This window comes from Cherax quadricarinatus, chromosome 58 (assembly GCF_038502225.1).
Source record: "Cherax quadricarinatus isolate ZL_2023a chromosome 58, ASM3850222v1, whole genome shotgun sequence".
Taxonomy (NCBI): domain Eukaryota; kingdom Metazoa; phylum Arthropoda; class Malacostraca; order Decapoda; family Parastacidae; genus Cherax; species Cherax quadricarinatus.
In genome coordinates this window covers 6,014,630-6,040,138 of record NC_091349.1, presented here as the reverse complement: position 1 = coordinate 6,040,138, position 25,509 = coordinate 6,014,630, and the positions used below count along the sequence as shown (strand labels likewise).

Below are 25,509 nucleotides of genomic sequence, written 5' to 3'. Positions count from 1 at the left end.
AATTATGCTAAGGTCACATCAATCTGCCAAGGAGGACCAAGGAGTGAAAGGGAAGATCAGCTGGTTGCAGATGGAGAGGGTGATAGGTCGAATGCTGAGGCACAACAAGGCTATCAAGAGCCACTGGAAAAATCAAGGGAGAAACTGACCACATACAGGCAGGATCCAGAGTCACAGAGGGTGAGGCAATGGGAGGAAGAAAGGGCAAAATCAGTGTTTATCCATGGGCTTCAGGAGAGAGAGGAAAGGACACACACTGAAAGGAAGCAGGAAGAAGGAAAGGAGATTGAGAAAATCATCACGGAAATAGGTGAAGAGATGGACGAGATTGTAAATTTTCAGAGAATACGGGGGTACTCGAAGGGGAGAAACCGACCAATCAAGCTGATTCTCAGGACGGAAACAGTGCGGAACAGGATCCTCCAAGAGAAACCACGATTGAAATACTCGGAAGAGTACAAGAGGGTGTTCCTAGACAGAGACAGAACAAAATCAGAGCGACAGCAGCTGAGGGAGAGGACAAAAAAACGAAAGGAGCTAGGAAAAGAGACAAGGAGGGAATCAGCAGAGGTCAGTCAGAGCAGGACAGAACAGCAAGGGCAAGCACACACACAACTACTCTCAGAACCATACAGCCTATCACACCATCCCAACACACACTACAATCCATACCCACAGCCTCCACCCAACATCGAGCTATAGAATCCCACAGTATGCCACCAGGTCTCCCACCCCCACAGGCCCCCCAATCCACAGTGTTGGAAAGGAAACTGAAGGTATGGTACACAAACGCTGATGGAATAACAAATAAGTGGGAGGAGTGGCACGAAAGGGTCAAAGAAGCATCACCAGACATCATAGCTCTTACAGAAACCAAGCTTACAGGTATGATAACAGATGCCATCTTTCCAACGGGATACCAAATCCTGAGGAAAGACAGAGGGAACAGGGGGGGTGGAGGAGTGGCGTTGCTGATCAAAAATCGCTGGAATTTTGATGAGCTGGAGAGAGGAGATAGCGGAGAAGAAAGTGATTACATAGTGGGAACACTTCACTCTGGAGGTCCCAAGGTGGTAATAGCGGTGATGTATAACCCACCACAGAACAGCAGGAGGCCAAGGCAAGAGTACGACGAGAGCAATAGAGCGATGGTTGACACACTGGCTAGAGTGGCCAGAAGAGCTCATGCATGCAGGGCAAAGCTCCTGATCATGGGTGACTTTAACCACAAGGAGATCGATTGGGAGAACTTGGACCCACATGGGGGCCAAGATACATGGAGGGCTAAGATGATGGAGGTGGTACTGGAGAACTTCATGTACCAACACGTAAGGGACACTACAAGAGAGAGAGGAGAGGATGAACCAGCAAGGCTGGACTTAGTATTCACCTTCAGTAGTGCAGATATCGAGGACATCGCATATGAAAGACCCCTTGGGGCCAGTGACCATGTGGTTTTAAGCTTCGAATACACAGTAGAGCTACAAGTGGAGGGAGAAGCAGGAAGGCCAGGACGAATGAAGCCAAACTACAAGAAAGGGGACTACACAGGAATGAGGAACTACCTGAACGGGGTTCAGTGGAACAGAGAACTGGCAGGGAAGCCAGTTAATGAGATGATGGAATATGTAGCAACAAAATGCAAGGAGGCTGAGGAGAGGTTTGTACCCAAGGGTAACAGGAGTAATGAAAAAGCCAGGATGAGCCCATGGTTTACCCAAAGGTGCAGGGAGGCAAAAACCAAGTGTGCTAGGGAATGGAAGAAATATAGAAGGCAAAGGACCCAGGAGAATAAGGAGAACAGTCGTAGAGCCAGAAACGAATATGCACAGATAAGAAGGGAGGCCCAAAGACAATATGAAAATGACATAGCAGCGAAAGCCAAATCTGACCCGAAACTGTTGTACAGCCACATCAGGAGGAAAACAACAGTCAAGGACCAGGTAATCAGGCTAAGGAAGGAAGGAGGAGAGACAACAGGAAATGACCGTGAAGTATGTGAAGAACTCAACAAGAGATTCAAAGAAGTGTTCACAGAGGAGACAGAAGGGACTCCAGAAAGACGGAGAGGTGGGGCACACCACCAAGTGCTGGACACAGTGCACACAACCGAGGAAGAAGTGAAGAGGCTTCTGAGTGAGCTAGATACCTCAAAGGCAATGGGGCCAGATAACATCTCCCCATGGGTATTGAGAGAGGGAGCAGAGGCGCTATGTGTACCCCTAACAACAATATTCAATACATCTATCGAAACAGGGAGATTGCCTGAGGCATGGAAGACAGCAAATGTAGTCCCAATCTTTAAAAAAGGAGACAGACATGAAGCACTAAACTACAGACCAGTGTCACTGACATGTATAGTATGCAAAATCATGGAGAAGATTATCAGGAGAAGAGTGGTGGAACACCTAGAAAGGAATGATCTCATCAACAGCAGCCAGCATGGTTTCAGGGACGGGAAATCCTGTGTCACAAACCTACTGGAGTTCTATGACATGGTGACAGCAGTAAGACAAGAGAGAGAGGGGTGGGTGGATTGCATTTTCTTGGACTGCAAGAAGGCGTTTGACACAGTTCCACACAAGAGATTGGTGCAAAAACTGGAGGACCAAGCAGGGATAACAGGGAAGGCACTACAATGGATCAGGGAATACTTGTCAGGAAGACAGCAGCGAGTCATGGTACGTGGCGAGGTGTCAGAGTGGGCACCTGTGACCAGCGGGGTCCCGCAGGGGTCAGTCCTAGGACCAGTGCTGTTTCTGATATTTGTGAACGACATGACGGAAGGAATAGACTCTGAGGTGTCCCTGTTTGCAGATGACGTGAAGTTGATGAGAAGAATACACTCGATCGAAGACCAGGCAGAACTACAAAGGGATCTGGACAGGCTGCAGACCTGGTCCAGCAATTGGCTCCTGGAGTTCAATCCCACCAAGTGCAAAGTCATGAAGATTGGGGAAGGGCAAAGAAGGCCGCAGACGGAGTACAGTCTAGGGGGTCAGAGACTACAAACCTCACTCAAGGAAAAAGATCTTGGGGTGAGTATAACACCAGGCACATCTCCTGAAGCGCACATCAACCAAATAACTGCTGCAGCATATGGGCGCCTAGCAAACCTCAGAACAGCATTCCGACATCTTAATAAGGAATCGTTCAGGACCCTGTACACCGTATACGTTAGGCCCATATTGGAGTATGCGGCACCAGTTTGGAACCCACACCTAGCCAAGCACGTAAAGAAACTAGAGAAAGTGCAAAGGTTTGCAACAAGACTAGTCCCAGAGCTAAGAGGTATGTTCTACGAGGAGAGGTTAAGGGAAATCAACCTGACGACACTGGAGGACAGGAGAGATAGGGGGGACATGATAACAACATACAAAATACTGAGGGGAATTGACAAGGTGGACAAAGACAGGATGTTCCAGAGATTGGACACAGTAACAAGGGGACACAGTTGGAAGCTAAAGACACAGATGAATCACAGGGATGTTAGGAAGTATTTCTTCAGCCACAGAGTAGTCAGTAAGTGGAATAGTTTGGGAAGCGATGTAGTGGAGGCAGGATCCATACATAGCTTTAAGCAGAGGTATGATAAAGCTCACGGCTCGGGGAGAGTGACCTAGTAGCGATCAGTGAAGAGGCGGGGCCAGGAGCTCGGACTCGACCCCCGCAACCTCAACTAGGTGAGTACAACTAGGTGAGTACACACACACATACACACACATACACACACACACACACACACACACACACACACACACACACACACACACACACACACACACACACACACACACACACACACACACACACACACACACACACACACACTGGAATCTTACATTTAAGACAAGGACGGTACCTTGATGCTAGTGTAAAACCTCTTAATTCAAGGAATCTGAGTTAATCTTTCATTCCCTTAAAACTCCAACCTGAATACCTCCCACCACCCAGGTGTTGTATAACCCCCACAGGTTTAGTGCTTCCCCACAAATATTGGACCAATGCCCTAGAGAATAATTTAGTGAAAGGTGACTGGTGAAGTTTATACTGGAGCATAAAAGGCTGCGCGACTCTCTCCCTCTTGACTACTCTTTAAAACATTCAGTCCTTGAGGTGATTTTGCTTTATATTGGCTTTAAACAACAATATTGGTATTTTAGTCTTTTAAAGACATGCCTTAAAACTGTCAGTATTTGAAGTCATGTCTAAACAGCCATTTGTTTTGTCCTGTGAACAGGTTCTACGACCGACAAGACAGCATCAGGTCGGGCTATATGAGTGACCGAGAGAGAGGCTACACCAGTGACAGGGACTCACGCGGCTACATGAGTGACCGCGACCGCTCAGGCTACATGAGCGATGGAGAGCGTGGCTACATGAGCGATCGGGAAAGAGGCTACATGAGTGATCGGGAAAGAGGCTACGTGAGCGATCGGGAGAGGGGTGGCTACACAAGCAATCGCGAGTTAGGCGGCTACGTGAGCGATCGAGAGAGAGGCTACATGAGTGACCGCGAGAGAGGCTACATGAGCGATCGGGAACGTGGCTACATGAATAACCGCGAGAGAGGCTACATGAGTGACCGAGACACTCGGGGCTACACCAGTGACCGCGAACGAGGTTATGCCAGCGATCGAGGTGGCTACGGTAGCGACCGGGAACGCGGCTACTCCAGCGACAGAGAACACAGCGCCCTGGTAGCCCAGGCCTCCATGGAAAGTGCCGACTCACGTCTCTGCTACCTCACCTCCTCAGAGGTAAGTACCTCTTTTCACTCGTTTTAGGGCATTTCGTAGAAAAATGTTTACCGTCTAAAGTCACCTAAAAGCCTCGCATACACATTATCGCCACTCTTGAGGCAAAAACCCGACATCGGAAGTGGTCTTCCTTCTGGGTAAGTTGCTGCGACTGTCACAGGTCATTAGATCTAATCAGAACTTGTACTGTGACCTGAATATTATACTGTGATGTAAACTCCAGTGCATATGTCTGTTTTTCTTTGAACTGCATGCACCAAACTTGTTTGGGAGAGTATAAAGTTCCAGCATGTGCCTTCGATGCAAGATGATACAGGAGGATTATTGTATTTTCGGTGAGTATTTCACCTGACCTGATGCATCTCTACGGGAATAATATTTGTTGGACGTTTATGTTTTGTGCGGTTTATACAAAATGGTGGAGGAGTGAGAAAATATATAGCGTGTTGATGAATAAGGCACCTGTGCAACGTTTGAGTATCCTTATTGTGGAAACGTTTCGCCAGCCAGTTTCTTCCTCAGTCCACTACAGACTAAAATAGCTGAAGATCAAGGCGTTTGAAGTAATAGTCCCTCAACCTGGAGCCAAAGGGAGTTTGAGGTAATCAGTCCCTCAGCTTGGAGTCGATGTGATCAATCTTGAAAAGATTGATGGACTGATCACATCGACTCCAGGCTGAGGGACTGTTTATCTCAAACTCCCTTTGAGCTTCAACCTTTCTACTCTGTATTGGACTGAGAAAGGCACTGGTTGGCGATATATTTCTACAATAAAGATACCCAGGTATTGCGCAAGTGTCTAATTCATCAGCCTGTCGGTTTTCTGAACCAATTATCAACATATTGCGTGTTGCCAGTCACCAGTTATTGATTTTATTTTTTTTTTTGGGGGGGGGGCGTTATTTTTACCGGTGCAATGATAAGTATTTCACGTGGTGGTAAATATTCTGATTACCAATTATTCTTGCTTTGTCAAACAATATATATTTTTATAAAGACTGAAGGTTACCCTCGCAGCTGAGCATATCAAAGAATAAAGAATTAGTCACATGTGCAACATCTGGGGATCTTTTTTTGTAGATGTTTCACCATCCAGTGGCTTTATCAGTACAAATTCAAGTTCATAATGGGAAGACTGTAGAACTGTACACAAAAGCCGAGGTAATCAGTCCCTCAGCCTTGGTCAAGAGCTGTGTTTATGAAACTCGAGTTTTCCTCAAGAGCTGGAGGTCGAAATGCAGTCACCTCGCTTATAAAACTTCTCTATATAGTCCATTTTTTTTGTAAATTCGCTTAAAAAGTATATCCAAGAATAATATGGCAACGAGTGATGGTTTAGTTAGTTTAATATGTTTATTATGCACCCCATACCCATCCAGTGGGCGGTAGTCAAAAGATTACAGAGGTACATAATGGGTCCAGGGACTGGGCCTCAAAGTTTTGATAGCTGAGCAAGTTACAGAGGTAATGAATTCACAATTTACAAAGGTAATGAACTCACAATTTACAAAGGTAATGAACTCCAGGTAGGTCTAGTCACAATCATGACAAGTTACAAAGGTATTTACAGATTACAGAGGTACACAATGGGTCCAGGGACCGGGCTCCAAAGTTTTGATGGCTGAACTAGGTACAAGGTAATGAACTCACAAGTTACAAAGGTAATGAACTCACAAGTTACAAAGGTAATGAATACTGTAAGAATGGTTACTTACGTGTATACATGGCTGCAATCATGAACAAATTTTAGAGTAATGAGCAATTCACACTTCCACACCCGGTCACAACTGTAGTGAGTTATTGGTGCAAATGTTGATTGCTGAGTCTCTCTCTCTCTCACACACACACACACATACAAATTCATACACACACACACATAATCACACACACACACATACACAAACTCATACACACACACACGCACACACTCATACACACACATACACACACACACTCATACACACACACTCATACTCACACACAAAGAGACCTGGACAGACTGGACACCTGGTCCAGCAAATGGCTTCTCGAATTTAATCCTGCCAAATGCAAAGTCATGAAGATAGGGGAAGGGCACAGAAGACCACAGACAGAGTATAGGCTAGGTGGCCAAAGACTGCAAACCTCACTCAAGGAGAAAGATCTTGGGGTGAGTATAACACCGAGCATGTCTCCGGAAGCACACATCAATCAGATAACTGCTGCAGCATATGGGCGCCTGGCAAACCTAAGAACAGCATTCCGATACCTTAGTAAGGAATCATTCAAGGCACTGTACACCGTGTATGTCAGGCCCATACTGGAGTATGCAGCACCTGTTTGGAACCCGCACTTGATAAAGCACGTCAAGAAACTAGAGAAAGTACAAAGGTTTGCGACAAGGTTAGTTCCAGAGCTAAGGGGAATGTCCTATGAAGAAAGATTAAGGGAAATCGGCCTGACGACACTGGAGGACAGGAGGGTCAGGGGAGACATGATAACGACATATAAAATACTGCGTGGAATAGACAAGGTGGACAAAAATACTGCGTGGAATAGACAAGGTGGACAAAGACAGGATGTTCCAGGGAGGGGACACAGAAACAAGAGGCCACAATTGGAAGTTGAAGACACAAATGAGTCAGAGAGATAGTAGGAAGTATTTCTTCAGTCATAGAGTTGTAAGGCAGTGGAATAGCCTAGAAAATGACGTAGTGGAGGCAGGAACCATACACAGTTTTAAGACGAGGTTTGATAAAGCTCATGGAGCGGGGAGAGAGAGGGCCTAGTAGCAACCGGTGAAGAGGCGGGGCCAGGAGCTAGGACTCGACCCCTGCAACCACAAATAGGTGAGTACAAATAGGTGAGTACACACTCATACTCACACACACACACACACACACACACACACACACACACACACACACACACACACACACACACACACACACACACACACACACACTCACACACTCATACACATACACACAAACACACACACACACACACACACACACACACACACACACACACACACACACACACACACACACACACACACACACACACACACACACACACATGCACATATGTGGTAATGCTTTATTTACAGCTAGCAAAGTCAGGGTATTTCTCCAGAATGGTCTGTAATATACCACTGTGGATAAAATACTTAGCCATTTCTTGAACACTTCTGAGTGAGTTGTTTCTAAATTCATTAATTTTATCGCACTCCAGTACATAATGACGCAAGGTGTGACAATAATCCATCTGGCAAAGTTTACATTTCGTTTGGTCTACATCTGGTGGTGGTGATTTAACCTGCCAAAGATACTTGTAACCCAGCCGGAGCCGGGCGGTAGTGACATCCAAGAGTCTGCTTATTTTGTTGGATGCACCATAGACATGTGGCTCCTCCTGCATGATAGAATGATGATAGATGGACTCACTGGTGTCAATCTCCCTGAGCCTTAAGTCCATAAAATTCAGCTGAAGTTCTTTTCGTATTATTGTTCTCAAACTACTACCTGACAAGCCAAGATTGTAATCTACTCCCTCTTTGAAAGCATACAGCTTAGCCAATTTATCAGTTCTATCATGCATCTGAAGACCAATGTGAGATGGAATCCACAGCATGTGCACTCTGACTCCACTGTCCACAATCCTACCATACCTGTGTCTGGCTTCTGACACAAGCATGCCACAATTTATGCTTAATGAGTTGAGAGCATTTATGGATGACAGAGAATCAGTTACAATTAAACTGTCAATCTTTGATACATAGATGCATTTCAGTGCAAGGAGTATGGCAAACAGTTCTGTCTGAAGGGTAGAGGCCCAATTATTGATGCGTGCTCCAATTTCTTTAAGAGAGCCATCACTCTGTACGACAACAGCAGCACTACCAGCTGCACCAGTGGATTGGTGAACAGAACCATCAGCGTAAATAATTTGCGAGTGTGTGCTGTGTGACTAAGTTATCAATACAGCTTAAGGCATCATGTTTGGCTTCAAGGCGAAGTTTTGGTTGTGATTTAAGAAGTAGTTTGGGGGGAAATGGAGGAATGGTAGTGATGGAAAGATTAATATTAGTGATGTTAAGGCACCAGTTGTTCTAGTCAAAGTTTTATGGGTTATTTGTGAAGTGTTCCAGTCATGGTGTAGGTTATTTGTGAAGTGTTCCAGTCATGGTGTAGGTTATTTGTGAAGTGTTCCAGTCATGGTGTAAGTTATTTGTGAAGTGTTCCAGTCATGGTGTAGGTTATTTGTGAAGTGTTCCAGTCATGGTGTAAGTTATTTGTGAAGTGTTCCAGTCATGGTGTAAGTTATTTGTGAAGTGTTCCAGTCATGGTGTAGGTTATTTGTGAAGTGTTCCAGTCATGGTGTAAGTTATTTGTGAAATGTTCCAGCCATGGTGTAAGTTATTTGTGAAGTGTTCCAGTCATGGTGTAGGTTATTTGTGAAGTGTTCCAGTCATGGTGTAAGTTATTTGTGAAGTGTTCCAGTCATGGTGTAAGTTATTTGTGAAGTGTTCCAGTCATGGTGTAGGTTATTTGTGAAGTGTTCCAGTCATGGTGTAGGTTATTTGTGAAGTGTTCCAGTCATGGTGTAGGTTATTTGTGAAATGTTCCAGCCATGGTGTAAGTTACTTGTGAAGCGTTCCAGTCATGGTGTAAGTTATTTGTGAAGTGTTCCAGTCATGGTGTAGGTTATTTGTGAAGTGTTCCAGTCATGGTGTAAGTTATTTGTGAAGTGTTCCAGTCATGGTGTAAGTTATTTGTGAAGTGTTCCAGTCATGGTGTAAGTTATTTGTGAAGTGTTCCAGTCATGGTGTAGGTTATTTGTGAAGTGTTCCAGTCATGGTGTAAGTTATTTGTGAAGTGTTCCAGTCATGGTGTAAGTTATTTGTGAAGTGTTCCAGTCATGGTGTAAGTTATTTGTGAAGTGTTCCAGTCATGGTGTAGGTTATTTGTGAAGTGTTCCAGTCATGGTGTAAGTTATTTGTGAAGTGTTCCAGTCATGGTGTAAGTTATTTTTAAATTGTTCCAGCCACAGTATTGTAGGTTTTTGTAAATTGCTGTAGCTGTGGTTTTGGGGTCATTTATGAATTGTTGCAGTTATGTTAGTGTGGGTCTTATGTAAATTGTTCCAGCCATGGTATTGTAGGTTATTAGTGAATTGTTCCAGTCTTACCCACACCCATCTTAAGAAAGTTGAGAGACTGAAGGAGAGGGTAAGAGGATGGTGTAGTAGGGAGGGAGTAAGAGGATGGTGTGGTAGGGAGGGAGTAAGAGGATGGTGTGGTAGGGAGGGAGTAAGAGGATGGTGTGGTAGGGAGGGAGTAAGAGGATGGTGTGGTAGGGAGGGAGTAAGAGGATGGTGTGGTAGGGAGGGAGTAAGAGGATGGTGTGGTAGGGAGGGAGTAAGAGGATGGTGTGGTAGGGAGGGAGTAAGAAGATGGTGTAGTAGGGAGTAAGAGGATGGTGTGGTAAGGAGAGAGAGTGTGTGTGTATGCTTGCTGGTATATACAAGTGCATGTATATTTATGTATGCAGATATACATCAGTATACAGGCGCCGCTAAGGTGAGAACAACGCCGCCATTAATCAGAGAGTTGCTGCCACACACGGCATTATTCCGTAACTTCTACACACGTGTACACCTCCGCAGTAAAGTATACACACGTGCATCTACACAAGAACACACCTACACGCTGGTGTGCACACGTGGTGGTGTTATTGTGGTTAAGGGCCATTGAAGCTCCTGCCTTATTGAGTTCTGCTTCCCAGGAATCATGGGGGGGGGGGGGGGGAATAATGTTGCCTAGATATGCGCGTGAATTATAAAGGAAATAAGTTTTCGCCCGAAAGAGAAATGGGAACCGTGAGTTACCATTTAGAGCAGGTAGGCGGTCCGGACCCTGGCAGAGACAGGCATTCACCCGAGTCAAAAACAAGTGAACACGTACATTACGATGACGTTCCGATCCGGATTGGACCAGTGTCAAATTCTAATTCAAATTATTTATTTGAGCATGATACATTGTACAAAGATGGGTGACACTTATGTGTATATGCAGAAAGCCTCCTAGTATGCAGAATATTTCGGGCAAGTCAGGTCTAATATTTGTTGGATGTGACTGTTGTTGTTGACGGGGTTTATAGGGCCACGTCAGTTGTGACTTGACAAAGACCCAGGAGTATACCTGGTGGATGTCCCGGGGTTCAGCATCCCCTCGGGCCGGGCCATGACCAGGCCTCGCGGTGGATCAGGGCCTGATCAACCAGGCTATTACTGCTGGCCGCACTCAATCCAACGTACGAACCACACCCCGGCTGATCAGGTACTCGCTAGGTGCTTGTCCAGCTCGCTCTTGAAGACAGCTAGAAAGGTCGTCATAAGGTTCCCCTCCTACGTGCGGGTTTTAAAAATTGTTCTAGCCACGGTATTGTGAATTTTTATTTCTGAACAACAACATGCTTCTCCCAGGCCTAAAAGGAGCCGACGTATGGCGCATCAACCACTTGCCCAGAGAGCTCATGATAAGGACAAGCAAAGCAGGGGAGATAACAGTGACAGAGCGAGATGCGCACACAACATAGGTGCATTGAAGAAGTCCTGAGGGCAAATGAACCCTAGACCTGACCACCACTAGCAGAGCCAGTTGCAGCAATACCGTAGTAAGCGCGTCTTCTTTGTTATAGAGCCACTGACAGCTTACGCCGTATCGAGCCCTGCGTTCCTGTGTCCCGGGAAGAACCTTGTCCTAATAGGAAGGGACACTGTTGGGACACATTGTCAGCTGGTCTGCACTTCAGTGCCAGCGTTACAGTCCCGCCTTCTGGTGTTTTGAGGATTATTGCTGTGTCATTCTACTAAGAGAGTTTGTTTACCTTGTTTAAGTGGTAGAGTGTACTAGTGAAGGTTCACCTGTATCAGTGGTAGAGTGTACTACTGGACACACTTGTACCATGTATTTTGTCTATAAAGTCAGCCCCCCCTTTCTCTCTCTCTCTCTCTCTCTCTCTCTCTCTCTCTCTCTCTCTCTCTCTCTCTCTCTCTCTCTTTCTCTGCAGCAGTAGACGTGGATTAAACAACTACAACTATCAGTAAGAGTTAATTGGCTGTTTACAGCAATACATGTGCTCTGGTGGGTCATGTAGTCTGCTAAGGCTTGCAACTTATCTGGCAACACTCACAGTGCAGACACAAGGAACACTTGCAACACCAGCAGCAGCAACAACACCACTACCACCACCAACAACAACTACAGCAGGAGCAACAACAACACCAGCAACAGTACCAACAGTAGCACCAATAGCAACAACAAGAACAGTAGTAGAAATAACCGCAGCAGCAGTAGCAGCAACATCAGCAACAACAACAGCAACAACAGTAGCAGCACCACCAGCAACAACAACAGCAGCAGAAGTAGCAACAACAGCAGCAATAGAAACAATAACAACAGCAACAGTAGTAGCAGCAGCAGCAACATCAACAGTAGCAGCAATAACAGCAGCATTAGCAACAACAGCAGCAGCAACAACAACAGCAGCAGCAGGAAGCACTGCTCACCGACCTTCAGCAGCAGCAGCAGCAGCAGCAGCAGGAAGCACTGCTCACCGACCTTCAGCAGCAGCAGCAGCAGCAGGAAGCACTGCTCACCGACCTTCAGCAGCAGCAGCAGCAGCAGCAGCAGGAAGCACTGCTCACCGACCTTCAGCAGCAGCAGCAGCAGCAGGAAGCACTGCTCACCGACCTTCAGCAGCAGCAGCAGGAAGCACTGCTCACCGACCTTCAGCAGCAGCAGCAGCAGCAGCAGGAAGCACTGCTCACCGACCTTCAGCAGGAGGGCACCAATGAGTCGGGCTACTTTAAGTCGGATAGCTGTGGGTGGTGGGCGTCCTGGAGCCCACCACCCACCCACTCTTTTCAGTGCCCCTTTTCCCATACCCCCCTCCCCCTACTAGTACCCTCTTCTCATGCCCACTCAATGATCCTTTTCGTGCCTCCTGGTCCCTCTTACTCCCCCCTCCCTCTCGTCTGCCCATCCCTTCACGACACCTAGATGGAGGCGGCTAAGTGAAAGATAAAGAGTGAGCCATGGGAAGGGAGGGAATGAAGGAGGAAGGAAGGGAGAGGAGTAACAGAGAGGGAGTGAGAGGAGTAACAGAAGGAGCGAGAGGAGTAACAGAAGGAGCGAGAGGAGTAACAGAGGGAGTGAGAGGAGTAACAGAGAGGGAGAGTGTGGACGTCGGTGCATCATCACTCAGGGAGAGGTTTGTAGCACCCACTCCCTCCCTCCCCACTCTCTTTCGTAGAGTGAGAGGAGGGAGAGAGAGAGAGAGAGAGAGAGGTGCAGCACTCCCATTCACCACTACTGCTCTAGCACACACGCTCCTCCTTCCCTCCCTCTATCCTCCCATCTCTCCCTCACACCCTCCCTCTATCCTGCTGGCGGTGCTTGATCGTACAATACCTTCTCTCAAACCTCTTTCATCCTGCGCATGTTCCAGGGAGTGTGTGTGGGTGTACTCACCTAGTTGTGGTTGCAGGGGTCGATTCACAGCTCCTGGATCCCGCCTCTTAAATCACAATCGCCAGCATTATTGGTGCCTGACCTCATGTGCCCTCTCATTTATTTACCATCCTGAGACTGAAAAAGTATTTCCTAACATCCCTGTGGCTCAGTGTGTGTTTTTAGTTTCCCTTTACCTCTTATTTCAAAACTTCTGTCCCTAACTGCTCTCTCTAAGCTTCTAAGTATCTTTGATGTCGCAATCTTGTCTCCTTATTTTTTTTTCTTATAAAGTCAGAATCAGACCTTTTAGTCTCTTCATAACTCAGTCCAGTCTGCCGTGGGACTAGTCCTGTTGTAAACCTTTATCTTCACAGCTGGGGTATGCTGTTGACTTCACAGCTGGGGTATGCTGTTGACTTCACAGCTGGGGTATGCTGTTGACTTCACAGCTGGGGTATGCTGTTGACTTCACAGCTGGGGTATGTTGTTGACTTCACAGCTGGGGTATGTTGTTGACTTCACAGCTGGGGTATGCTGTTGACTTCACAGCTGGGGTATGCTGTTGACTTCACAGCTGGGGTATGTTGTTGACTTCACAGCTGGGGTATGTTGTTGACTTCACAGCTGGGGTATGTTGTTGACTTCACAGCTGGGGTATATTGTTGACTTCACAGCTGGGGTATGTTGTTGACTTCGCAGCTGGGGTATGTTGTTGACTTCACAGCTGGGGTATATTGTTGACTTCACAGCTGGGGTATGTGGTTGACTTCACAGCTGGGGTATGTTGTTGACTTCACAGCTGGGGTATGTTGTTGACTTCACAGCTGGGGTATGCTGTTGACTTCACAGCTGGGGTATGCTGTTGACTTCACAGCTGGGGTATGCTGTTGACTTCACAGCTGGGGTATGTTGTTGACTTCACAGCTGGGGTATGTTGTTGACTTCACAGCTGGGGTATGTTGTTGACTTCACAGCTGGGGTATGTTGTTGACTTCACAGCTGGGGTATGCTGTTGACTTCACAGCTGGGGCATGCTGTTGACTTCACATCTGGGGTATGTTGTTGACTTCACAGCTGGGGTATGCTGTTGACTTCAAAGCTGGGGTATGTTGACTTCACAGCTGGGGTATGTTGTTGACTTCACAGCTGGGGTATGTTGACTTCACAGCTGGGGTATGTTGTTGACTTCACAGCTGGGGTATGTTGTTGACTTCACAGTTGGGGTATGCTGTTGACTTCACAGCTGGGGTATGTTGTTGACTTCACAGCTGGGGTATGTTGTTGACTTCACAGCTGGGGTATGTTGACTTCACAGCTGGGGTATGTTGTTGACTTCACAGCTGGGGTATGTTGTTGACTTCACAGCTGGGGTATGCTGTTGACTTCACAGCTGGGGTATGCTGTTGACTTCACAGCTGGGGTATGTTGTTGACTTCACAGCTGGGGTATGTTGTTGACTTCACAGCTGGGGTATGTTGTTGACTTCACAGCTGGGGTATGTTGTTGACTTCACAGTTGGGGTATGCTGTTGACTTCACAGCTGGGGTATGCTGTTAACTTCACAGCTGGAGTATGTTGTTGACTTCATAGCTGGAGTATGTTGTTGACTTCATAGCTGGAGTATGTTGTTGACTTCACAGCTGGGGTATGCTGTTAACTTCACAGCTGGAGTATGTTGTTGACCTCACAGCTGGAGTATGTTGTTGACTTCATAGCTGGAGTATGTTGTTGACTTCACAGCTGGGGTATGTTGTTGACTTCATAGCTGGAGTATGTTGTTGACTTCATAGCTGGAGTATGTTGTTGACTTCATAGCTGGAGTATGTTGTTGACTTCACAGCTGGAGTATGTTGTTGACTTCATAGCTGGAGTATGTTGTTGACTTCACAGCTGGGGTATGTTGTTGACTTCACAGCTGGAGTATGTTGTTGACTTCATAGCTGGAGTATGTTGTTGACTTCACAGCTGGGGTATATTGTTGACCTCACCAAGCTGAGGTCAGCTGTGCCAGCCATCATTCAGCTTAGCGTGATCAAGCAGAGGTCAGCTTGGTGGTGGAGGCTTGGAGTGCGTGGCTTTGCCTCATCAAGCACTCAACATTGGCCCTTACAGGTTTAACGCTCTCCCGTCACTATAATAATATTGACTGTAGCGTGGCTGGCAGGTTGGACCATCACTAGTCCGGTCTGCCTTATGGCATACCTATCAGAAATCAATGGTTGGATTTGTCTTGCAGTGAGAGGCAGCAGGCTGGCTAACACTGCCGTACTGCTGACTTTCACTGCATGGCTACTTATTCATAGTATACCTGGACCTGGAGAGAGTTCTGGGGGTCAACGACCCCGCAGCCCGGTCTGTGACCAGGCCTCATGGTGGATCAGGGCCTGATAATCAGGTTGTTACTGCTGGCCGCACGTAATCCAACGTACGAACCACAGCTCGGCTGGTCAGGTACTGATTTTAGGTGCCTGTCCAGTGCCTGTTTGAAGACAGCCAGAGGTCTATTGGCAATCCCCCTGATGTATGCTGGGAGGCAGTTGAACAGTATATATATATATATATATATATATATATATATATATATATATATATATATATATATATATATATATATATATATATATATATATATATGTCGTGCCGAACATGTAAAACTGGTCAATTAGCAAGAACTCATTTAAAATTAAGTCCTTTCTAAAATTTTCTCTTATACGTTTAAAGATATATTTTTTTCATTAATGTTAATGTAAAAATTTTTAATTTTGCACCAAAAGAATCTTAGAAAACTTACCTAACCTTATTATAACAAGAACAATTTATTTTAGCCTAACCCAACTAAATATATTTTAGATTTGTTTACAATAATTTAACACTAAACAAACACAGTAAAATATATTTTTTTCGTTAGGTTCAGAATGATTTTGGCGACATTATTGCATACACAAATTTTCACTTGTCCTATATGGCAAGATTAAAGTCACTAATAACAAACAGACAAATGAATAAGCACCACCTTCTCTTAGCTGGAGACTTCAACATCAACCTTGGCTTACTAGATGATCAGCCTGTAACTGATTTCATCAACAATATGAACAACACACTTCTCATACCAACAATAACTAAACCAACCAGGCTCACTGAGACAAGTGCAACCATAATAGACCACATATGGACCAATATACTAGCCCCCCTTAAATCAGGGATAATCACAGATAGCACTGCAGACCACTACCCTACCTTCCTCTTGACAAACATTAATAAACCACCACTTGAATACAACAAAGTCTCATTTAGACTCCATGACGAGGCCTCAATAAGGAAGTTCACAACTGGCCTAGAGATTGTTGACTGGCCTACAGAATTCTCCAAGGCCAATGGTATTGATGACTGGACAGACATTTTTCTTAACAAATTACTTAGACTATACAACAAACATTGTCCTATAAAAACGAAACAGATCACAAACAAACGGCTTGGTTGCCCATGGCTAACCAGCATCATTCTGAAATCCATTGACAAGAAACACCAATATGAAAAGCAATATAGACAGGGCTTAATACACAAAGATATTCTTAAACTATTCATCAGTTCTCACCAAAGTAATAAAGAAAGCCAAACAACTATACTACTCCAGTAGATTCACAGACACTAGAGGAGATATAAAAAAGACCTGGAAAACACTCTCTCAGATTCTAGGGACCCACAAACTGAAAAAAACAAGAATATTGTCCTAATTAAACCCAATGAAACACCACTACATCCCACTGACACAGCTAACAAGATAAACAACTTCTTCTCAACCATAGGATCTAATCTCGCCAATAAAATCCCACATACTAATGCCCATGCCGGGGACTACCTAGATGGGAATTTCCTAAATTCCTTTTATCTTGCACCAACTGAGCCCTCGGAAGTCACTGAGATTATAAAGTCACTTAAAAACAACTCAGGGAATCTGTCTAATGTCCCACCATTACTGTACAAGCGAGCAGCCCATATCCTTTTGCATGCTATTTCATTACTTTTTAACATGTCACTAGAAACTAGCACCTTCCCGAAACTACTCAAGATGGCAAGGGTTACACCAATACATAAAGGTGGTGACCCTACAGACTTAAACAACTATAGGCCAATATCAAACTTACCATTGCTATCCAAAATCTTTGAGAAACTCGTGCACAGGAGACTATATTCATTTATAACAGCACAAAACATACTCAACCCCTGCCAATTTGGATTTAGGAAAAATAAAAGCACTAATGATGCAATCATAAAAATGCTAGGTCTGCTTTACACAGCATTGGAAAATAAGGAATATCCACTAGGAATTTTTATTGACCTAAGAAAAGCTTTTGACACAGTAGACCACGACATCCTACTCCACAAACTTGACCATTACGGTATAAGAGGCCATGCGCTTGCTTATTTCAAATCTTACCTTACTAATAGGTATCAGTATGTTACCATTAAAGACACAGCATCAACAACACGGCCACTTGATACTGGAGTTCCGCAGGGAAGTGTCCTTGGTCCCCTGCTCTTCCTCATATACATCAATGATCTTCCAAACGTATCCCAACACCTGAAACCCATTCTCTTTGCTGACGACACGACTTATGTCATCTCTCACCCTAATCTTGCCACCCTCAACACCATTGTTAACGAGGAGCTGATCAAAATATCGACTTGGATGACAGCCAATAAACTTACGCTTAACACTGACAAAACCTACTATATTATGTTTGGTAGCAGAGCAGGAGATGCACAAATTAACATTTAGATCGACAACACTCTAATTACCAGACATAATGAGGGCAAATTCCTAGGCCTATACCTTGACAACAACCTGAATTTCAGCACCCATATCCAACACATAGCCAAAAAAGTATCCAAAACAGTTGGGATCCTCCAAGATACGATACTACGTGCCGCAAAATGCCCTTCTCACACTATACCACTCACTTATTTATCCATACCTCACCTATGCTATTTGTGCTTGGGGATCAACTGCAGCAACACACCTAAAGCCAATAATAACCCAACAAAAAGCTGCAGTAAGAATAATCACTAAATCCCATCCCTGGCAACACACCCCCCCACTCTTCATAGATCTAAACTTACTCCCTGTACAGTACATCCACACTTACTACTGTGCAATCTACATCTACAGGACCTTAAACTCCAATATCAACCTTGACCTAAAACGCTTTCTTGATAGTTGTGACAGAACCCACAGGCATAACACCAGACACGAACATCTCTACGACATTCCCCATGTCCGACTAAACCTTTACAAAAATTCAATGTATGTCAAAGGCCCTAAAATCTGGAACACCCTACCTGAGAACTCTAGAACTGCAGACACATTCATCACCTTCAAAACTACCATTAGAAAACATCTTATCTCCCTGATAAACCCCATCAACTAACTACACGAATACCACCTGGTGGTTCACACTTACACTCACTCACCCATTTGACCATAAACAGAAATATTAATCTCAATCTTAAAATAATGAATCCTATGATACTCCAATACTGAAACTATGTACTGTGCCAAAACAAAAGCATTCACATTGCTAAGCTCACAAACTAGTATTTAGTCACTTAGCCATAATACCAACTTACCTCATAATTTGTAATATTTTAAAATAAAGAATTAAACTAAGTCTGCCCGAAATGCCTAGCCATGCTAGGCGTTCTAGTGGTACACTCTGTGATCATTATTTAACTACATGTAAACCACACAACAACCAAATTCTGTAAATTCAACATTGTAATCTTTATAGAGAATAAACTTTTAAATTGAAATTGAAATTGAAGATGAGCGTTGCTATTTAAGCCAAGATCGCAAGTTCTGCCTATTCGGCACGACATATATGTATATATATATATATATATATATATATATATATATATATATATATATATATATATATATATATATATATCGTAAGGGATCAGCAACTATGCTGACATATATATAATATATATATATATATATATATATATATATATATATATATATATATATATATATATATATATATATATATATATATATGTATATATATATATATATATATTATATATATATATAGGTAGATGGGATACAAGGAGAATAGAAGCATCAGGGAAGAGAGAGGTGAAGGTTTATAAACTAAAAGAGGAGGCAGTTAGGGTAAGATATAAACAGCTATTGGAGGATAGATGGGCAAATGAGAGCATAGGCAATGGGGTCGAAGAGGTATGGGGTAGGATTAAAAATGTAGTGTTAGAGTGTTCAGCAGAAGTTTGTGGTTACAGGAAAGTGGGTGCAGGAGGGAAGAGGAGCGATTGGTGGAATGATGATGTAAAGAGAGTAGTAAGGGAGAAAAAGTTAGCATATGAGAAGTTTTTACAAAGTAGAAGTGATGCAAGGAGGGAAGAGTATATGGAGAAAAAGAGAGAGGTTAAGAGAGTGGTGAAGCAATGTAAAAAGAGAGCAAATGAGAGAGTGGGTGAGATGTTATCAACAAATTTTGTTGAAAATAAGAAAAAGTTTTGGAGTGAGATTAACAAGTTAAGAAAGCCTAGAGAACAAATGGATTTGTCAGTTAAAAATAGGAGAGGAGAGTTATTAAATGGAGAGTTAGAGGTATTGGGAAGATGGAGGGAATATTTTGAAGAATTGTTAAATGTTGATGAAGATAGGGAAGCTGTGATTTCGTGTATAGGGCAAGGAGGAATAACATCTTGTAGGAGTGAGGAAGAGCCAGTTGTGAGTGTGGGGGAAGTTCGTGAGGCAGTAGGCAAAATGAAAGGGGGTAAGGCAGCCGGGATTAATGGGATAAAGATAGAAATGTTAAAAGCAGGTGGGGATATAGTTTTGGAGTGGTTGGTGCAATTATTTAATAAATGTATGGAAGAGGGTAAGGTACCTAGGGATTGGCAGAGAGCATGCATAGTTCCTTTGTATAAAGGCAAAGGGGATAAAAGAGAGTGCAAAAATTATAGGGGGATAAGTCTGTTGAGTGTACCTGGTAAAGTGTATGAGAGAGTTTGTTTATCTGGAGAGAGTTCCGGGGGTCAACGCCCCCGCGGCCCGGTCTGTGACCAGGCCTCCTTAGGTCAGTGTCCCAGGATGCGACCCACACCAGTCGACTAACACCCAGGTACCCATTTTACTGATGGGGAACATAGACAACAGGTGGAAAGAAACACGTCCAATGTTTCTACTCTGGCTGGGAATCGAACCCAGGCCCTCACCGTGTGAAGCGAGAGCGTTAACCACCAGGCCACCAGAGCCCCTGGTAGAGTTATAATTGAAAGAATTAAGAGTAAGACGGAGAATAGGATAGCAGATGAACAAGGAGGCTTTAGGAAAGGTAGGGGGTGTGTGGACCAGGTGTTTACAGTGAAACATATAAGTGAACAGTATTTAGATAAGGCTAAAGAGGTCTTTGTGGCATTTATGGATTTGGAAAAGGCGTATGACAGGGTGGATAGGGGGGCAATGTGGCAGATGTTGCAAGTGTATGGTGTAGGAGGTAGGTTACTGAAAGCAGTGAAGAGTTTTTACGAGGATAGTGAGGCTCAAGTTAGAGTATGTAGGAAAGAGGGAAATTTTTTCCCAGTAAAAGTAGGCCTTAGACAAGGATGTGTGATGTCACCGTGGTTGTTTAATATATTTATAGATGGGGTTGTAAGAGAAGTAAATGCGAGGGTCTTGGCAAGAGGCGTGGAGTTAAAAGATAAAGAATCACACACAAAGTGGGAGTTGTCACAGCTGCTCTTTGCTGATGACACTGTGCTCTTGGGAGATTCTGAAGAGAAGTTGCAGAGATTGGTGGATGAATTTGGTAGGGTGTGCAAAAGAAGAAAATTAAAGGTGAATACAGGAAAGAGTAAGGTTATGAGGATAACAAAAAGATTAGGTGATGAAAGATTGAATATCAGATTGGAGGGAGAGAGTATGGAGGAGGTGAACGTATTCAGATATTTGGGAGTGGACGTGTCAGCGGATGGGTCTATGAAAGATGAGGTGAATCATAGAATTGATGAGGGAAAAAGAGTGAGTGGTGCACTTAGGAGTCTGTGGAGACAAAGAACTTTGTCCTTGGAGGCAAAGAGGGGAATGTATGAGAGTATAGTTTTACCAACGCTCTTATATGGGTGTGAAGCGTGGGTGATGAATGTTGCAGCGAGGAGAAGGCTGGAGGCAGTGGAGATGTCATGTCTGAGGGCAATGTGTGGTGTGAATATAATGCAGAGAATTCGTAGTTTGGAAGTTAGGAGGAGGTGCGGGATTACCAAAACTGTTGTCCAGAGGGCTGAGGAAGGGTTGTTGAGGTGGTTCGGACATGTAGAGAGAATGGAGCGAAACAGAATGACTTCAAGAGTGTATCAGTCTGTAGTGGAAGGAAGGCGGGGTAGGGGTCGGCCTAGGAAAGGTTGGAGGGAGGGGGTAAAGGAGGTTTTGTGTGCGAGGGGCTTGGACTTCCAGGAGGCATGCATGAGCGTGTTTGATAGGAGTGAATGGAGACAAATGGTTTTTAATACTTGACGTGCTGTTGGAGTGTGAGCAAAGTAACATTTATGAAGGGATTCAGGGAAACCGGCAGGCCGGCCTTGAGTCCTGGAGATGGGAAGTACAGTGCCTGCACTCTGAAGGAGGGGTGTTAATGTTGCAGTTTAAAAACTGTAGTGTAAAGCACCCTTCTGGCAAGACAGTGATGGAGTGAATGATGGTGAAAGTTTTTCTTTTTCGGGCCACCCTGCCTTGGTGGGAATCGGCCAGTGTGATAATAAAATATATATATATATATATATATATATATATATATATATATATATATATATATATATATATATATATATATATATATATATATATACACACACACACATATATATATATATATATATATATATATATATATATATATATATATATATATATATATATATATATATATATATATATATATGTATATATATATACACACACACATATATATATGTATAAATATATATATATATATATATATATATATATATATATATATATATATATATATATATATATATATATATATGCAAAACAACCACTCTGAAAGAATAGAGAAATTCCAAGCGCTTTCGTGACTACTCACATTATCAAGGAACTATGAAAGTAAAGCATCCAAGGAAGCTATATAAGGGGTCTGGCCAACACCTCACTATCAGATCCCACAACGGTTAAACACCTGACGCGCGCCGACCCAACTTGGATAGGTCCTTTGCACAACTCACCCACAAACTATTCTACCCAAGAAAATTTAAAAATTATTATTTGTCCAGTGTATTATTAAATTCTTCCCAAATTCTATTAATTATAAATGGATCTAATTTATATAAACCGAAGGAAATATTCATATTATTGTCAAAACTGCTTTTTATGAAACAAGATTCAATTATGTTCCTGTCGACCATGGACTTGCTTGATACTACTTTCTCAACTTTTTGAAAATCAGTTGGATGGTTAAAATCTCTTACATGAATAAATAGAGCATTGGAATCTTGTCCAGTTCTAATGTTATATTTATGTTGTTTTAATCTTAGTTCGAGATTTTTACCAGTTTGACCGTAATAAACTTTATCGCAAATTTTACAAGGAATCTTATAGACACATCCATCAGCATTTTGGGGGGAATTCTCTATCAAAAGTTTTTTTTACTGTATCAAGATTTTTGAATACAACTTTAATATTAAAAGTCTTAAGAGAAGGCATATCAACCAAGTTTTCATGGTAAGGGAGAACCAACATATTTTTAGTTGAATAAGGCTGGTTGTCCCTTTTTGGATTGTAAAAAGTATTTCTAGCAACTTTAAAAGATTTATCAATTGCATTTCTTGGGTATTTTAAATCATTACCAATTTCATAAATTTTGGATATTTCCTCATCTATGAACTCAGGACTACAAATTCTTAAAGCTCTCAAAAACATTGATGAGAAAACAGACAGTTTGACTCTATCTTGATGCGAGGAATAATAGTGTACATAGGAACAGTTATTTGTAGGTTTTCTGTAAATTTTAAATTTGAATTCATTATTACCCTTAATAATTAAAGCATCTAGAAAAGGCAATGAGTTATTTTCTTCAAACTCAACAGTAAAGTTAATAGAATGGGCTAAGCTATTTAATTTTCCAAGGAAATGGTGTATATCTACATTTTTGGGCATAAGACATAAAATATCATCAACATATCTGAACCATTTAGCTCTATTAGGGAGGATTGTGTTAAGCAACCTTGTTTCAAAAAATTCCATGTATAGGTTACATAATTTTTAAAACCTGTTAACATAAAGTAATTCAGTGTGGATTTTTCCACATTTTTTTTATTCTATAAAGTTGAAAAAATCCCCAATTTTTGGGAACTATTTCCCTCTCCCTTCCCTCTCTCCCCTCTCCTCACTCCCCTCGACCCCTCTCCCCTCTCCAGCGACGATGACAAAAGAGAAAAAACTGTTTTGAAATTATCTGCTTTCAAATAATGTTTTTCAAAGTAATGTTACCACATAACATTCTGAATGCGCAGCCTAATTTGAATATTTTGAATTCTGCGACCACAGTCGAGTGGCTAGGCTCAGACACCGCTGTGATTTATTCCTGACTGAAGCAGTGAGGAAGGAAGGTTTTTTTTTTCGTTTTTTGTTTTTTTTTGTTTCCTAGAGCACAAAAAGTTTGATAAATTTGCATTTGTGGTGTTAGTGAAAGTTAATGACCCTTCCACTCACTCCTCATGAGTTAATTTGAGGTGTGTTGACTGCTTGTAACCTGTATACTGACTGCAAGGATTATTATACTGGGGATTACAGCAAAATCAGTGTATTTGTATGCTAAGATATGCGCCTCGACTCACGCCGACTCAGGCTGAGGGACTAATTACCTCAAACTCCTCATCTTCCACCGATCTTCTCTGTATTGGACTGAAGAAGCCACTAGCTGGCGAAACGTTTCCGTAATAAAGATGCCCAGATGTTGCACAAGTGGCTCATTCTTCAGAATTTATACAAACTGACGTTTTGATCCCGGCAGATACGTCGTAGGTCACACACTTCAACAAAGTTCTCTTCATATAGCTACAGAGAGGTAAATCCTGGTAAATGTTAATTCAGTATGTTAATAACTTTTCCTCAGAGGAAGACTGTGCAGATTACCGTGTGGGGAAAAAAATAGCTTTAGTTACATTAAATCCTACCGTGTGGGGAAAAACAATAGCTTTAGTTACATTAAATCCTCTTGGCAGAGAATGTAATTGCGTTTTCTCCAGATTTTTTCAGGACTAGGAATGTATTTATTTATGGGGAAGCGTTAAATCCGTAGGGGGTCAAAAAGCGTCTTGGGAATTGGAGAGTCAGGGCCGATCCAAGGCAGTGGAGGATAACTCCACTGCCTTGGAGCAAGAACTGAAACACTTTTGACAGCAGGCTTCATTCCTGGAATTAATTTTCCTGTGCCTTGATGCTACTGGTGAAGGGTTCTTGATCCAAGGAATTCAAGCCACCCTCAGCTTCCTTGGATTAATCCAATTTTCCTTTTGTTTCACAGTCGCTGTTTAACCCCTACAGGTTTACCACTTCCCCCTTGAACATAAATTGTATAGCAATCTTACATTGTATATGTATGGTATACAATACCCACAAGATGAGGAATTATACTGTTGTGTAACATCTGGGTATCTTTATTGTAGATGTTTCTCCATCCAGGGGCTTTATCAGTACAAATTCAAGGACATAATGTGAAGACTGTAGAACTATATACACAAAATGAGGTAATCAGTCCCTCAGACTTTGGAGTTGGTGAAGATCACCGTAGTCTTGAAGACTCTGATACACACACCTGTGTATATACATTGACAGATACAAATCTCTTTGTATATACTAACATACATACCTCTGTGTACTATATACGCTGATAGATACAAACCTCTTTGTTATACACTCAGATAAACACTTATATCCTGTTGTAATAATTTCTGTATATCGGAATATATTTTATAAAGAGCGTGGATGAGCAGAACTCATCCAATATGTTTAATAAAGAGCATGGATGAGCAGAACTCATCCAATATGTTTAATAAAGAGCATGGATGAGCAGAACTCATCCAATGTTTAATAAAGAGCATGGATGAGCAGAACTCATCCAATATGTTTAATAAAGAGCATGGATGAGCAGAACTCATCCAATGTTTAATAAAGAGCGTGGATGAGCAGAACTCATCCAA

General features: G+C 43.0%; 1 protein-coding gene across 24 annotated transcripts in view; it reads left to right on the top strand.

The window, feature by feature from the left end:
* The window catches only part of sif (still life), a 1,051,963-nt gene that overhangs the window by 473,564 nt on the left and 552,890 nt on the right, over nucleotides 1-25,509 (top strand). For all 24 annotated transcript variants that reach the window (XM_070097567.1, XM_070097564.1, XM_070097583.1 and 21 more), the window contains one exon: nucleotides 4,241-4,760. In XM_070097567.1, coding sequence (XP_069953668.1) covers nucleotides 4,241-4,760 — 520 coding nt within the window. The remainder of the gene's footprint in view (nucleotides 1-4,240; nucleotides 4,761-25,509) is intronic.